General features: G+C 34.6%; 2 protein-coding genes and 1 non-coding gene across 3 annotated transcripts; 2 read left to right on the top strand and 1 right to left on the bottom strand.

Annotated features, from left to right (window-relative positions):
- The first annotated feature begins 382 nt into the window (after window positions 1–382).
- LOC105777944 (subtilisin-like protease SBT1.4) lies at window positions 383–3,030 on the top strand. Its single transcript, XM_052621771.1, is given in 1 exon segment — window positions 383–3,030. A coding segment is annotated over 1 exon segment (2,316 nt). The 5' UTR covers window positions 383–545; the 3' UTR covers window positions 2,862–3,030.
- Window positions 3,031–3,226: 196 nt separating this feature from the next.
- On the top strand, window positions 3,227–3,308 carry TRNAS-GCU (transfer RNA serine (anticodon GCU)). Its single transcript has one exon. It is a non-coding gene; the product is annotated as a tRNA-Ser (tRNA).
- A 1,843-nt stretch (window positions 3,309–5,151) lies between these two features.
- Window positions 5,152–5,673, bottom strand: LOC105775149 (uncharacterized). The gene has a single exon (XM_012597682.1). The coding sequence runs from the start codon at window positions 5,671–5,673 to the stop codon at window positions 5,152–5,154; it is 522 nt and encodes a 173-aa protein (XP_012453136.1).
- Between the last annotated feature and the right edge of the window lie 10,336 nt (window positions 5,674–16,009).

Here is a 16,009-nt window from a genome sequence, read left to right as displayed (position 1 = left end):
AGAATGGTGGATACGAAGGAAATTGGCAGCTACGTTGAGTCGTGTTTTTGCATCTCCCTAGTCTTTTTGCCCAACCAACCTCTAATGACATTCATCATGTTGGGGGTACAAATGTGGACTGCTCCTGATTTGAATTGGCTTAAATTTAACGTCGATGGTTCATCTTTAGGGCTGCAGTGGGTGGAATTTTGGGCAACAACGAGGTCAGGACACTAGCAACTTTAGTGGTGGAATATTTTTGTTACCTACACCTAATCGAACCATAAACACCAAGTTTGGCATGATTTCAGTCCAGCCACGTTCTTTGTCACGTTCTCGTATCATTAAATTATAGAACATCAATTCAATAGTAGCTGTCCATCCATCCATCATTAATATATCTTAAAGAAATGAAGAATTTGCGTTTTGGGCATTCATTAAAGGCTTTAATTTCCTCAAACTTGGATTCAGCGTTTGATATTTCTTCCATTGATCTGATTATGATTTGGTGACGAGGGTGTTGTGTCCCCAATTTCCCTGGAACACAAAAACAGAGAAATTTCCTGATGGCCATGGCCATTTCCTTTATCTTCTTCCTCTCTCTCCTTCTCATCCCTTTCTCCTCCTCTTCATCATCAGACTGTCCACAAAACTTCATCATCCACGTCTCCAAATCTCACAAGCCGTCACTTTTCTCATCTCACCATCACTGGTATTCCTCCATCCTCCATTCTCTCCCTCCTTCTCCTCACCCCATCAAGCTCCTCTACACTTATCAACTTTCCATCAATGGCTTCTCCGCTCGCCTCACTTCTTCTCAGGCTAACAAGCTCAAACATTTCCCTGGGATCCTTTCCGTCATTCCCGATTAGGCTCGTCAGATCCACACTACTCGGACACCTCATTTTTTAGGCCTTTCCGATGGTGTAGGCCTTTGGCAAAACTCCCATTACGGTGATGGTATTATAATCGGTGTTTTGGATACCGGAATATGGCCGGAACGACCCAGTTTTCTGGACTCTGGGCTGCCCCCTGTTCCCAATACCTGGAAGGGTACCTGTGAGACCGGACCTGACTTCCCTGCTTCAGCTTGTAACCGGAAAATAATCGGTGCTAGAGCCTTTTATAAAGGCTACGAATCTTACCTTGAAGGCCCCATTGATGAAATGAAAGAATCTAAGTCTCCCCGAGATACTGAAGGTCATGGCACGCATACTGCTTCCACTGCTGCTGGATCTATGGTTTCTAATGCCAGCCTTTTCGAATTTGCATACGGGGAGGCTCGTGGTATGGCTACAAACGCCAGGATTGCTGCTTACAAGATTTGTTGGAAAATGGGTTGTTTTGATTCTGATATACTCGCAGCTATGGATCAAGCTATTGCAGATGGAGTCGATGTGATCTCTTTATCTGTGGGAGCTACTGGATATGCTCCACAATACGATCATGATTCCATAGCCATTGGGGCATTTGGTGCAGCTAATCATGGTATCGTTGTCTCATGTTCTGCTGGGAATTCTGGTCCTGGTCCATCCACTGCTGTTAACATTGCGCCTTGGATTTTAACAGTTGGTGCTTCCACTATTGACAGGGAGTTCCCAGCTGATGTGGTTCTTGGTGATGGCAGGATTTTTGGTGGTGTTTCGTTGTACTCTGGTGAACCTTTGGGTGATTCCAAGCTTCCTTTGGTTTATGGTGGTGATTGTGGTGACAGATATTGCCATATGGGAAGCCTAAATTCATCAAAAGTTGGAGGCAAAATCGTTGTTTGTGATAGGGGAGGGAATGCTAGAGTTGAAAAAGGAGGTGCAGTGAAGCTTGCCGGTGGGTTAGGAATGATACTAGAAAACACTGCCGACAATGGTGAAGAACTCATTTCCGATGCTCATCTTATCCCAGCTACAATGGTGGGTGAGGCAGCTGGTAATAAGATCCTGGAATACATTAAAACAACTCAGTTTCCTACAGCTACAATTTCGTTCCGAGGAACTGTGATCGGCCCTTCACCACCAGCTCCGAAGGTTGCAGCCTTTTCGAGCCGTGGTCCGAACCATTTGACCCCGGAGATTCTCAAACCCGATGTGATTGCTCCTGGTGTTAATATCTTGGCAGGATGGACTGGTGCCGCTGCACCAACTGATTTAGACATTGATCCAAGAAGAGTTGATTTCAACATAATTTCAGGCACTTCAATGTCTTGTCCTCATGTTAGTGGATTGGCAGCTCTGCTTAAGAAAGCATACCCCAATTGGTCACCTGCTGCCATAAAATCTGCTTTGATGACAACAGCTTACAATTTAGATAACTCGGGACACACCATTAATGATCTTGCTACTGGGGAAGAAGCATCACCATTTATTTATGGAGCTGGCCATGTGGATCCCAACAGAGCTCTAAATCCGGGATTGGTATATGATACCGATAGTAGCGACTACATCGCGTTCCTTTGCTCAATCGGCTATGATTCAAAGAGGATTGAAGTATTTGTGAGGGAACCTAATAGTTCAGATGTATGTGCTACAAAATTGGCCACACCAGGGGATCTTAATTATCCATCATTTTCAGTAGTTTTTAATTCTAATGATCATGTAGTTAAGTACAGGAGGAAGGTAAAGAATGTTGGGACTTCAGCTGGTGCAGTTTATGAAGCTAAAGTGAATGCTCCACCTGGTGTCAAAATCAGTGTTTCGCCGAGTAAGCTCGAATTCAGTGCTGTAAACCAAACGTTGAGCTACGAGGTTTCATTCGCAAGTGACAGTTTGGGGTTGTCTTCCGTTGAGTCACAAGGGTTCGGGTCGATCGAGTGGAGCGATGGAGTCCATCTTGTGAGGAGTCCCATTGCTGTTAGGTGGATTCAGGGAGTGCAGGAGGAGTCCTTTTGATTTTCAGATTCAAGTGAAGCAAACAAAATTGTTGCAAAGCGTTTCTCAACCAACAGATTAATCATCTGATTGCTTGAACAAAAGCAACTTTGTCATAACATTTCATTGTACTTGATTTTCATATGTCATCATCAATGAAGAAGGTTCCTGCTGCTATTATGCTGGAAAATGGCCTTTTTTTCCCCTCTTATTATTATATCCAACGACTGATATGAAATGAAAGTGAAACCAAGCACTGAAAGAAGCCAAGGAAGGGTCACCATTTCTCTCCACCCAAAACTTTCTTCCTTTTCCCTAAAAGTTCTCATCAACATTAACAATAATTATTTGTATTATAAAAATTATATATGAATTGATCAAGCAACGACGCTTTGGCCGAGTGGTTAAGGCGTGTGCCTGCTAAGTACATGGGGTTTCCCCGCGAGAGTTCGAATCTCTCAGGCGTCGTTTGTTTTCTTTTTCCCCACTGATTTTGATAGTGCCATCTGTTTATTTTTTCTTTTGCTCACATATATTTTAGAACTTGTATTGATTTCAATCTGTACTAATTAAGTTATAATTTTGTATTAATACGATTAGTTTATATTAATGTAAAACTGTTAATCAATCAACTTCTCCAAATATATCACACAAAAACAGAAATTAAAAATTTTAAAATATTACTTGAATTTGATGGTGATAATGATGTGTCACAAAATTAAAAGAATAATGTTTTTCAATATGCTTAAAAGTATTCAAAATAGCTCTGTTGGAATAATTTTAAATAATTACACATTCAATATAAAAATTAATTTAGTTGATTTTTAAACTTATTTTTCAAATTTAAAACTATTTAGATTTTACAATCAGGATGTGGCATATAATTGAAGTACACACTTGATATTATGTGGTAAAGACCCAGAAACAATTAAATCTAAATTCAAATATTTTCGTTTCGTTAGGGATATAGGGTATGTTCTGCCGGTTCAAGAAAAAAAATTATATATATAGAAAGTAAATTCATCTAACGCTCCGTGAAAAGTAGTGTTTCTTCACCAATTCAATGAATAGTTAAGTTAATTCGTTCACATATCTAGTTTTTTAAAAAGACATCTCTTTTCGACAAATATATAAAGGACTTGATACGATTCTTAAAAAATCAACCAGAATTCTTATTACTTTTTTTTTTATTATATTTCAATATTTACTATCGTTTGTAAACATGGAAAATCAAGAGCAAGGCAGACAAAGCTTTTCAAAGCACTTGACTCAAAGCGAAGTGAAAGATCGCATCATATTCTTCTCTTACACTGATGTTGCCCCGTTCTTTGAGTTTCAAGAAGGTCGTCTGTTTTTCATGGATGTTACAGATAATCTAGGAAAAGCATGGACATTTATAGGTACATTTTATGCAAACCCAGAAGTTGGCAAGTATGTATCAATAAAATGGCCACAATTTTCAAGTGAGAAAGGATTGAAAGCTAACGACGAAGTTATATTTACGGAAAGGCCCCGACGTGAAGGTGAAGCACCTTGGAAGAAATTCAATGTTATAATCAAGAGAAAAATCAGGTTATTTGGGCAAGACATTTGGGGAGAGCTTAAGGTGTAAATATTGAAATAAAAATTTATGCGTTTAATGTACCAAATATTTCATAATATTTAATAAAAACAATCTTTTTATTAAAAATGTATTAATCAAATTTTTTAAATTATTTTTAATACTCTATTTTGTGATTGCATTTATAAATTTCTCACCGTGAAAAATATATATAATATGGTTTATTTTGAGTTTTTAAAATCTGAATCAAGTGGTGAATGTATGTGATCTCCTGATTCTCACTATATTACACGGTACAATCCCTTTCTCCTAATAATAGCCAGAAACTAGCATTGCCCTGGCAATGGCATATAAGAATTGATATAATAAGTAGATTTTTACCTTTTTGTCATCATTGAGCCATTGAGCATGAAGAACACCATGGCACCCGACACCCCTATAGAAACTGAAGCAAGCAAAACAGAACTAATTTATACCCATGGTAATGATCATTAGTGTTCAAACTAGAAATTGGAAAAATTAGGTTTACCATGCGTAATATTATTCAATCACATGATAATGATCATTAGTGTTTAAAATAGTCATCACCATACATATTATTATTCAATCATAATAAACTCAAACAATAAGTATTTACTTCCAAAATAACAATAAGTTCTCAGAATATGATAAAGATATCGAATATTAATAATAAAGTTCTTAGCCAACATTTGCCAATCTTATTGTGATCTTATTCTTCTAATGATTCAACTATGGTGATCCAACTATGCTAGGCAAGCGGGGTGTTGGTTCTTCATATTCATCCCATCCAGTGGCTTGAATTTCCTCCAAAGGAATTGAAAACCAATCCATTTCCTTAGCGTTGTCTTTCTCTCCATCCTCATCATCAGTAAGTGACTTTATTTCAGCATAAAGTTCTGGATCAATTTCAGAATTCCAGTCAACATCGTCGATATACAAATCTGCTGCATTACTTGGCAACTTATTTTCACAAGGATAACCATGATAAATTTCCCAGAATCTTTGTTTTGCTTCCTGGAAAGCTATTAAACCAGCAGAATCATCCCACTCGAACACTCTGTCATGTTCATGCAAATTTTTCTTTGCTTTAACAAATCTTTCCCATGGCATTGCACCAACTTCGATGCAGAATGTTTTCTCCCATGCAGGCAATGGTTCAGGTTTGGGATGGTTAGTCCTTTGTCTGGAGTAACTTAGTTGACGATTATTCCCTCTTTGACGATATGACCTTCCTCTTTGACGATATGACATTTTTCTATTTGAAGGAAAAGGAAAATTAAAATAAGAAAGATGAATATAATGTTAGTAAAATATGATTGACTTTGGAACATGTAGAATACTTTCCTTAAAGCTTCAAATTCCAAGTAGAATTGTAAAAATGACGAATAGAAAAATCCTTTATATAAATACCAAATAGACGTATCTTTCCGTAAAATATAATATATCTTTTAACAAGATACCCTTTCATAGAGTTGTATTGTTTTATAAATTAATTTTGTATAAGATTATGTCTTTGTATGATGATCTTACGTACAAAGTTATGTCTATACAATATTATTATTCATTAATTAATAAATATAATATATTTTATTTTTCTAGATAAGTAAAATTCAAAAATTATAAATAGTTTTTAATTTTCTTTTCATCATGTTTATATTTTCAGATGTTGTATTATATAATCAATTTGGTCGTCGCATAGGTAAATAAATAAATTCAATTAAAACTTTGTTTTAGTCATTATATTCAAATTTGATGTTAAATTTTTAATTCAACATAGTTAAATATTCTTGTGTTGATGTGAAAACTCCTTACATTTTCATTTCGTTTAAGTAATAGGGTATGCTTTGCGAGTTCAAGAACAAATTATATATGATGGATTTCGTTTAATTTTAAAAGTTGATGAAAAGTTGTGTTTGTTTATTAATTGGGTGAAAATTACTAATCCATAGATATATAATTACATCTTTGTTCACAAAGGTGTTATGTACTTATCTGTTATAAAGATATCTCTCTTCAACACATATATAATGATTTTTTGTAACAGAGTTATAATCATTGTCTTTAAAGTTCAATTTGGAATTTTTACTACTCTTGATATATTTCACTATTTACTGCCGTTCGTAGCTATGGAAAATCAACAGGAACGCAGGCAAAATTTTTCAAAACGTCTTACCCAAATCGAACTTGAGAATCGTATGATATTATTCTCTTACACTGTGGTTGCGGATTTCTTCGAGTTCCAAGCAGATCATCTGTTTTTTATGAATGCTACGGATAGTGTGGGGAAAGAATGGATATTTGTTGGCAAATTCCATGCCAGTGATAATGTTGGAAACTATGTTTCCATAAGTTTGCCATGGTTTGCAGTTGAGAAAGGATTAAAAAGGAATGATGAAATTATTTTCACTGAAATACCCCAAGGTAATAGGCCTAGGAAGAATTTCAAAGTTGTGATCAAGAGAAAAATCAGATTATTTGGGCAAGATATCTGGGGAGAACTCATGGTGTAAATTATGCCATTGTTCTTCAAAGAGGGGAGCCACCAAAAAATAAAAATATGTACCAAATATTTCATAATATATAATAAAACTCGTGGTTCTAAATATATAATTTTCTTCTTCGTATATCTTCTTCTATTTTTCTGTGCAAAAAAACAAATGAAAGTAATGGGTTTGGTCATCTTTAAAAATCGAAAATAATCCATCTAATTGAATATAAACTATTTATTTTATATTATAATCTCTTGATTTAATTAAAAAAATAAGTTTAAATCATCACATCTATTATCTTTCCGAAGGCTATTTCTCATATTTTTAATAATAAATTCCTTTTTTGAATTTGGATTTCTCTCTAGAATTATTATTGTGTGTGCATCATGAATTCTTTGGTAAAGTAAAATTAGGAATATAATTTGAAATAACCCAAAAGTCTTTGTGAACAAAATTAAGAGACTAAATTGTAATTTTATAAAAATGATTGGGCAAGGATAAATAGTGTTGGAAAATCATTGGTTGGATTTAATATTAAACTATTTTAGATTAATTTAATTAATAAAATAGAGATTTCTTTTATCCATCACCATCTTCACACCACCAACATTCATGCATAAAAATTTTATATGTGGAATAAGACATGATCATGATGAATTATTTTATTAGTATTAAAAATGTTGAAATGAATTGTTTAAGTGAAGTGTTACATGGAAACAAATTGATAGTGAATATTGAATTTCATGGTAAAAAAAGACTAAATTAAAATGTATGTGAAAGTTTTATGTATTGTTATTTGATAAGTGAAAATGGTGTAGAGAGCATGAAATATATGATGTAATCACTGAATTTTGCTCGGTTAGAATTTTGGGCCTGGTCGGTCTCGTATGGGCCCAATGATCGGGCCCATTAGGATTTAATTTTGGAATTGTTTTAGCCCATTTTTAATTTTTGCTTTAAATATTAATAAAATTTTTAAAAAAATACAAAAAATAAAAATTACATTTTTGCCCCTAAACTTTTTAAAAATTACATTTTAACCCCTAAAATTTTCTAAATTGCATTTCAACCCCTAAACTTTCTCAAAATTTCACTCTAACCCCTAAACTTTCTAAAAATTGCATTTTTGCCCCTAAACTTTTTAAAAATTACATTTTAACCCCTAAAATTTTCTAAATTACATTTCAACCCCTAAACTTTCTCAAAATTTCACTCTAACCCCTAAACTTTCTAAAAATTGCATTTTGGCCCCATATTCGCCTAAAATTACATTTTTCCCCAAATATTTTGCGTCTTCTACATTTTGGTCCTTCTAGGCATGTCAGGCCACCCCCAATCGGTGTTTTGCGTGCCCCCCTCCACCTCCACTGCCACCTGAAGACAAACAAAAAGAGGACAAAAATGAAGAGATTAAAAGGAAAAAAAAGAGAGAGGGGGTAAGGGGGGTTCGATTTTTAGCAGCCAACCAAAAAAAAAAGCAAAAAATTTGAGAGAAAAATCAAAGAAAAACAGCAGCGAAAAGCCCCACGCCGCCGTGTCCACCACCGTCCTTCACCACACGACCGTCGTTCTCCTATCTGCCAAAGACAAAAGAAAGCAAATCAAGCAAAAAAAAAGTCAAAAAAGAACATCCAAGCAAAAGAAAGCAAAAGAACGAAAAGGAAGAGGAAGGAGGAGCGCTGTTGTCGGCCGTCGCACCGCAAGCGGAGGAAGCGCAAGTAGCAGCAGAGAAATCGGCTAGGGTTCGGCCCCGAAGAAGAAAAAGAAAAAGAAAGAAGGAAAAAGAGGAAGGAAAAAGAAAGAAGAAAAAGAAGGAAAAAAAAAGAAAGAAAAAAAGAAAAAATGATTTTTTTGGGCCGACTCGACCGACACAGACGACCAAGACCCAGGCCGGATCGACCCAAACAGTAGCACCTAACTGCAGAAGAACAACCCACCAATAGCTTCAAACCCAAAAAAAAAAAAAAGAAGAAAAAGCGGAAAAAGAAGGTGCCAACAAAGAAGCCCAAGTGTAGGTAGCAGCAGAGAAATCGGCTAGGGTTCGGCCCCGAAGAAGAAAAAGAAGGAAAAAGAGGAAGGAAAAAGAAAGAAGAAAAAGAAGGGAAAAAAAAAGAAAGAAAAAAGGGCAAGAAAAAAAAAGGAAAAAATAATTTTTTTTCGGGCCGACTCAACCCGACCTGGACGACCCAAGACCCGACCCGACCTGGATCCGACCCAAACAGCAGCACCCTGCAGCAGCAGCAGCAGCCCACCAGTAGCTTCAAACCCAAAAAAAAAAAAAGAAAGAAGAAAAAAGCAGAAAAAAGAAGCAGGCCAACAGCAGCCCAAGTGCAGGCCCAGCAGCAGTTCAAGCAGGCCAACCCAGCAGCCATGCCCAACAGCGCCTAGCAAGCCCAGTCCGCACAGCAGCGCCCAGCAGTGCAGCGGCCCAGACCAGTGCAGCCTAACATCAGTTAAGCAGGCCCAAAAAAAGAAAACAAAAAAGAGGAAAAAGGGAAAGGCCCAAAATTCAAGCCCATAACTTTGGGCTTTTGGTAATTTTTTTAATTTATTTAATGTATTTAAATGGTGTTTTATTTAATTTAAATTAGCATTTTTAAAATAGTTTTTTAGAAATATTATTATGTCATTTTATTTGCATGTTTAAAACAAAAAATATATTTTAATGCGTAAGGCAACGAACTGATTTAGCATCAAGCCGTTGATTTCATCGCTATGTTGGGTGAATATCGATGGCTCGTGTTAAATTCGGGACGCCCTTTTTAAAAAAAAATTCAAAAATCCTCATGTTTTTTTTAAAAAAATTCTCGTGTTTTAATAGAATCACGATTACACATTAAATTCAATTGGTTTGACATTAATTCTTCGATTTCATTGCCATGTCGGGGTGAATATCGTCGATTCGTGTTAAATGCGGAATTTTTTTTTGGAAAAAATTCTCTTGTTCAAAAATTTCAAGTTAAAAAAATTTTGAGTTTTCAAAAAAAAATTTCCGTGTTTCAAATTTTCGTGTTTTCAAAAATTTCTCGTATTTCAAAAATTTTTAACTTTTTGCGTTTTCAAAGAAAAAGTTTTACCGTGCTTCAAAAAATTCTCGCATTTCAAAACTTTCGTGTTTTTTTAAAAAAAATTCGTGTTTCTAAAATTTGCGCGTTTTAAAAATTTTTCGTGTTTTCAAAATTTTTCATGTTTTATAAAAAAATCATATTTCAAAAATCTTCGTGTTTTAAAAAAAATTCTCGTGTTTTAACCAGATCAGGATTAAATATTAAATTGAACTCGTATTTTTGAAAATTAAGACAACGTGCGTTTAACGAGATACCAATTTTGGGCGTCGCGAGGGTGCTAATACCTTCCTCGCGCGTAACCGACTCCCGAACTCTAATTTTCTCTGGATTTTAACGTAGACCTGAAATTACCTCTTTTTTTAGAAAAGTTTTAAAAAAATTCTTCTAAAAAGAGAATTTTGAAGGTGTCCGATCGCACCTAGAAAAAAGATCGGTGGCGACTCCCTTTTTAAATAAAATCAAAACTCCGTTTTCAAATTTTCAATAACCACTTCGACTAGCGCCCGTGCCAAAATTTTTAGTTCGCTACATATGATGTATTGTGGACCAATAATTTAGTGAATAAAATCTCATGATTATTGTAATTGAAACTTACAATTATTTTTGATTCGTGAAAATGATGACTAAATTGAAAAAGTGCTAGTGTTGAACTTCGTGGATATAGTTGGCATGTCATAGGAACTCGAGCGCTCTCGTGTTAATCGTAATATTTGTGACATTGCACTTCATTGCCTCCTATTCTGTTATGCACTGTGGTGTATGTGTTTCCTGCACTTTTGTGCTTCGCATATCATGATATGTTTCATGTATCAATTTACTTCAAATGTGTCTAGCATGGACTAAAAGTCATTGTAACACCCAAAATTTGGGTTGGAAGTTTTAAGTTTGTTTTAATTTAATGTTACTTGATTTTATTTCATTTTTTTAATTTTATTTTTTAAATAGGGAAAATATTCCCCAAAAAATTCCTCACGTCTCCCACTTCTCACGTCTCCCTAATTCACATTTTGGTCATTAATTTCTTTCTTTAGTTCATTATTGGTTCTTAATTTCTTTCTTTGTTCATCGTTAAAATTTTAGAAATATTATGTTGCTTCAATTGTACCAACATTATTGTCTCTAATTGTTAGTTCTTTAAAAGATCATCCGTTCTTTTACATTTTAGTCGACAAAGCATTAACTAATAAGCAAGGTTTTTGAGTTTTAGATCCGTTTTATTCTCATTTTCTTTTTATACTGTAAACTTTAAATTATTATAGGCTTTGTGTGCATGTTATATTAAGTTTCAGATTGGTTTGGGAATGTGTCTCGATCGTTCGTTGGTGCTAGGAATCGTGTAATCAGGTGTGTTTCCTAGTCACATGTAATTTAGGGGTCAATTTGGAATCAAATTTTACAGTTAGAAGCAGATTCGGGGATGATTTTTGAACCACACAGGCGATTCACGCAGCCGTATGACCTGTGTGATAGGGATTTTCGTTAAACACACACGGGCGTGTCATTCAAACACATGGCTATGTCTCCCCTACTCCTTTAAGTGTGTAATTTAGTCACACGGTTCAGAGAGTTACACGATTTGCTCACACTGCCGTGTACCTCAGTTACACGGGCGTGTCTCTCAACCACAGGGTGTGTCCCTGCTTCACACGAGCATGTGCTTCAGTCACATGGCCATGTATCCCTGTCACATGATCTGGATCCTCCCACATGGTCGTTTGGTCCTGTTTTTGCAAATTTTTAAGCTTTCTTAGGGGTGTTTGGATCAGGAATTTAGCTCAGAGTAAATGTGTTACTATTAGAATAATTTTTTTTACTAATGTTCGTAAGTTTTATACTATTATTCGTATTGGTTGTAAGTATGATAATGTTATGGGGACTTTGGTATCTGTAAATGCTTTAGTCAAAACAATTAGGAAACTATGCGTACTAACTTTTTTATTTTATAATTGATTATATGAATGTCTAATATTGTTTCAACATGTCTGAACTGTTTGACCATGTGTAATAGATTATGGAAATTGAGAATGGAAATATTTGTATCTATAATTCTGTATATTCGAATTGCTGGAATTTGTATGTATTTGCATTCTGGGTTGGGATTTGATTTTGGAGACGAAGGAAGTTTGATTTGGTAGTTTAACTGCATTATTTTATCTAGCAGTAAAACCTCAACATTTGTTAGCAGCTTGACTGCATAACAATAACGACGTATACGACCTCTTCGTGGTGTGTATTGGTTGGACGAGTCCACTAAAACCTGATAGTGGCGTGTAGAGGATGGAAGGGTTTAGAAAAGCCCTATATTTGGTGTGTAACGGTTGGTTGGAGATGGTGTGTAGGGCTGAATAGATGGGTTTAGGACTGGTGCATTTGATTATGAATTGCATTTGTGTTTCGTTTTGTTGTTGAGTAAATACTCCACATATGACTGTTTGGTTCAAATTGATACAGTTGTTGTGTGTTTAAGAAGTTTCGTATGCATATGTTCTACTTAACTGTTAACATTTATAAATATGTGATATGCCAATCTGATATGATTCTGTTAAGGTTTCGATTTAGTTATTTTGTAATTATTTAGTTAACTCATTGACTCTGGTTAATTACGAAAATGACCCAACTTAAAAGCAAAGTATATAAATTACCTAATTTTTACAGTATTTTACAATGCTCTCAGACACATCGATAGCATCGACCCCCAACATCAACCAATGATTGTATTTTTTAAAAAAATATATAATTTTTTAGTGGTGCCGCGAGATAAATTGGCAACACCAAACTAAAGTGTGATTATATAAACATTCAGGGACTTGATGAAGCAATTACCCATTTTAGATTGGTGGAAAACGTGGTGCCCCCATGCTGAAATGTTTTTCAACTTTTGGTTTATTTGCATGTTAGGTTGTACCCTTTTAAAATTAAATTTAAATAGCCCTTAAAAATTATAAGAATAACAAAAATAAATTATTATCAATTTTTATTTGTTTTAGAACAATAAACTCAAAAATTATATAAAATTCTTATTTAAATTACCTAATATATCCTCAAGAAATTTTCTCAAGTTTATCTCAATTCAAACATTTCCAATTCATTCCCTAGCATATCTAAGTTAATCAATTTAAATTCATTTATGTTCCGTTAGGGATATAGGGTATGTTTTGCCAATTTAGGAAACAAATCATTTATAGAAAGTAAATTCATCTAACGCTTCGTAAAAGGTAATGTTTGTTCACAAATTCAATGAGTAATTAAGTCAATTCATTCATATACAATTATATGAAAGTGTTATGTATTTATTTTTTAAAAAGAAATATCTTTTAAAAATATATATAAAGGACTTTCGTATTAAGGTTATGATCACAGTTCATAAAAATCAACATTCTTATTACTTTTTATTATATTTTAGTATTTACTACCATTTGCAACCATGGAAAACCAAGAGCAAGGCAGACAAAGCTTTTCAAAGCACTTGACTCAAAGCGAAGCAAAAGATCGCATCATATTCTTCTCTTACACTGATGTTGCCCCGTTCTTTGAGTTTCAAGAAGGCTATATGTTTTTCGTGAATGTTACGGATAGTTTGGGAAAAGCATGGACATTTATAGGTACATTTTATACGAACCCAGAAATTGGTAAGTATGTATCAATAAAATGGCCACAATTTTCAAGTGTGAAAGGATTGAAAGCTAACGACGAAGTTATATTTACGGAAAGACCCCGCCGTAAAAGTGAAGCACCTTGGAAGAAATTCAAACTTGTAATCAAGAGAAAAATTAGATTGTTTGGACAAGACATTTGGGGAGAGCTTAAGGTATAAATTTATATTAATGCCATGCGTTTAATGTACCAAATATTTCATAATATTTAATAAAACTCATATATTCTTCATTTTAATCATTCATTATCAATTTCTTTATTCTTTTTTTTCATGGATGAGTAGTATATATTGGAATAAACTTTGGTGTATGTGTTTCCTATACTTTTAGGCTTCGCTTATCATGATATGTTCCATGTATCCATTTGGTTCAAATGTGTCTAGAATAGACTAAAAGTTATTGTAACACCCTGAAATTGGGGTTAGAAATTTTAAGTTTGTTGGTTGAATCAAGCGGATTCGATTGGATATTTATGTTCTCTTTTGCGTTTAGGATGCAACGATGAGACTAGTGGTTCAGTGGTTAAGCTCATGCATATCTTTAGGTCTCGAGTTTGAATCCTTATGTACAAAAAATGGGAATTATTTTTTACTTTTGGGTTAATTAAGAAATTTCAAATAGGTTAAAGTTTGTTTTAATTTAATGTTATTCGGTTTTATTTCATTTGTTTTAGTTTTATTTTTTTGAAATAGGGAAAAGAATTCCCCAAAAAGTTCCTCACGTCTCCCTAATTCACATTTTGTTTTTCTTTCTCAAAGATTAAGACTCTAATTTTTTTTTGGTTGTGTCTTTGGTCATCATTTTCTTTCTTCAGTTTATTATTGTTTCGTAATTTCTTTCTTTGTTCATCATTAAAATTTTAGAAATATTATGTTGCTTCAATTGTACCAACGTTATTGTTTCTAGTTGTTGGTTCTTTAGAGGTCATCTGTTCTTTTACATTTTAGTCGTAAAAGCTTTAACGGGTAAGCAAGGTTTTTGAGTTTTAGATCGGTTTTATTTTCGTTTTCTTTTTATACTATAAACTTTAAATTCTTATAGGCTTTGCGTACATGTTATATTAAGTTTCAGATTGGTTTGGAAAGGTGTCTCGATCGTTCGTTGGTGCTAGGAATCGCGTAATCGGGTGTATTCCTAACCATATGTAATTTAGGGATCAGTTTGGAGTAAAATTTTGTAGTTTGCAGTAAATTTGGGGATGGTTTTTAAACCACACGGGCAGTCACACGGGTGTGTGCCGCACATGGGCGATTTACACGATCGTGTTTCATTTTAAATGTTAGGGTAACTTGTTTGTCATACGGTTTGGGTGTGTCACACGGGTAGCTACACAGCCGTGTGACCTCTGTGCTAAGGATTTTTTATCAAACACACACGAGCGTGTCATTCAGACACATGATCGTGTCTCACTTGCTCCTTTAAGTGTATAATTTAGTCGTATGGTTCAGAGAGTTACACGATCTGCCCACACGTCTGTGTACTTCAGTCACACGAGCATGTGTACCAAACATACGGCCATGTATCCCTGTCACACAGTCTGGATCCTCCCACATGGCCATGTGGTCCTGTTTTTGCTAAATGATTCATTTTAGTCCCTGGTTGATTTCTGGCATGTTTAAGCTTCCATAGTGGTGTTTGGATCACAAATTTTGCTTACAGTAGGTGTTGTACTGTTAGAATACTTTATTTACTAATGTTCGTAAGTTTTATACTGTTATTCGAATTGGTTGTAAGTATGATAATGTTATGGGGACTTTGGTATCTATAAATGCGTTAGTCATGACGATCAGGAAACTATGCATACTGACTCTGTTATTTTATAATTGATTATATAAATGTCTAATATTGTCTTTGCATGTCTGAACTGTTTGACCATATGTAATAGATTATGGAAATTGAGATTAGGAATATAAGTATTTGTAATTCTATATATTCAAATTGCTGGAATCTGTATGTATTTGCATTTTGGGTTGGGATTTGATTTTGGAGACGAAGGAATTTTGATTTGGCAGTTTAACTGCGTTATTTTATCCAGCGGTAAAATCGCAACATTTGTTAGCCAACTTGACAGCATAACAATAATGAGGCATATGACCTCTTCGTGGTGTGTATTGATTGGACGGGTCCACCATAACATGATAGTGGTGTGTAAAGGATGGAAGGGTTTAGAAAACCCCTATATTTTGTGTGTAACGGTTGGTTGGAGATGGTATGTAGAGGTCTGATAAAGGGGGTTTGGGGTGGGTGCATTTGATTATGAATCGCACTTGTGTTTTGTTCTGTTGTTGAGTAAATACTCCTCATATAACTATTTGGTTCAAATTGATATAGTTGTTGTGTGTTTGAGAAATTTTGTGTGTATATGTTCTGCTTAACT

This window comes from Gossypium raimondii, chromosome 10, assembly GCF_025698545.1.
Source record: "Gossypium raimondii isolate GPD5lz chromosome 10, ASM2569854v1, whole genome shotgun sequence".
NCBI classification, from domain to species: Eukaryota; Viridiplantae; Streptophyta; class Magnoliopsida; order Malvales; family Malvaceae; genus Gossypium; species Gossypium raimondii.
The sequence above is the reverse complement of the archived record's forward strand: the minus strand, read 5'-3'. Positions and strand labels throughout refer to the sequence as shown.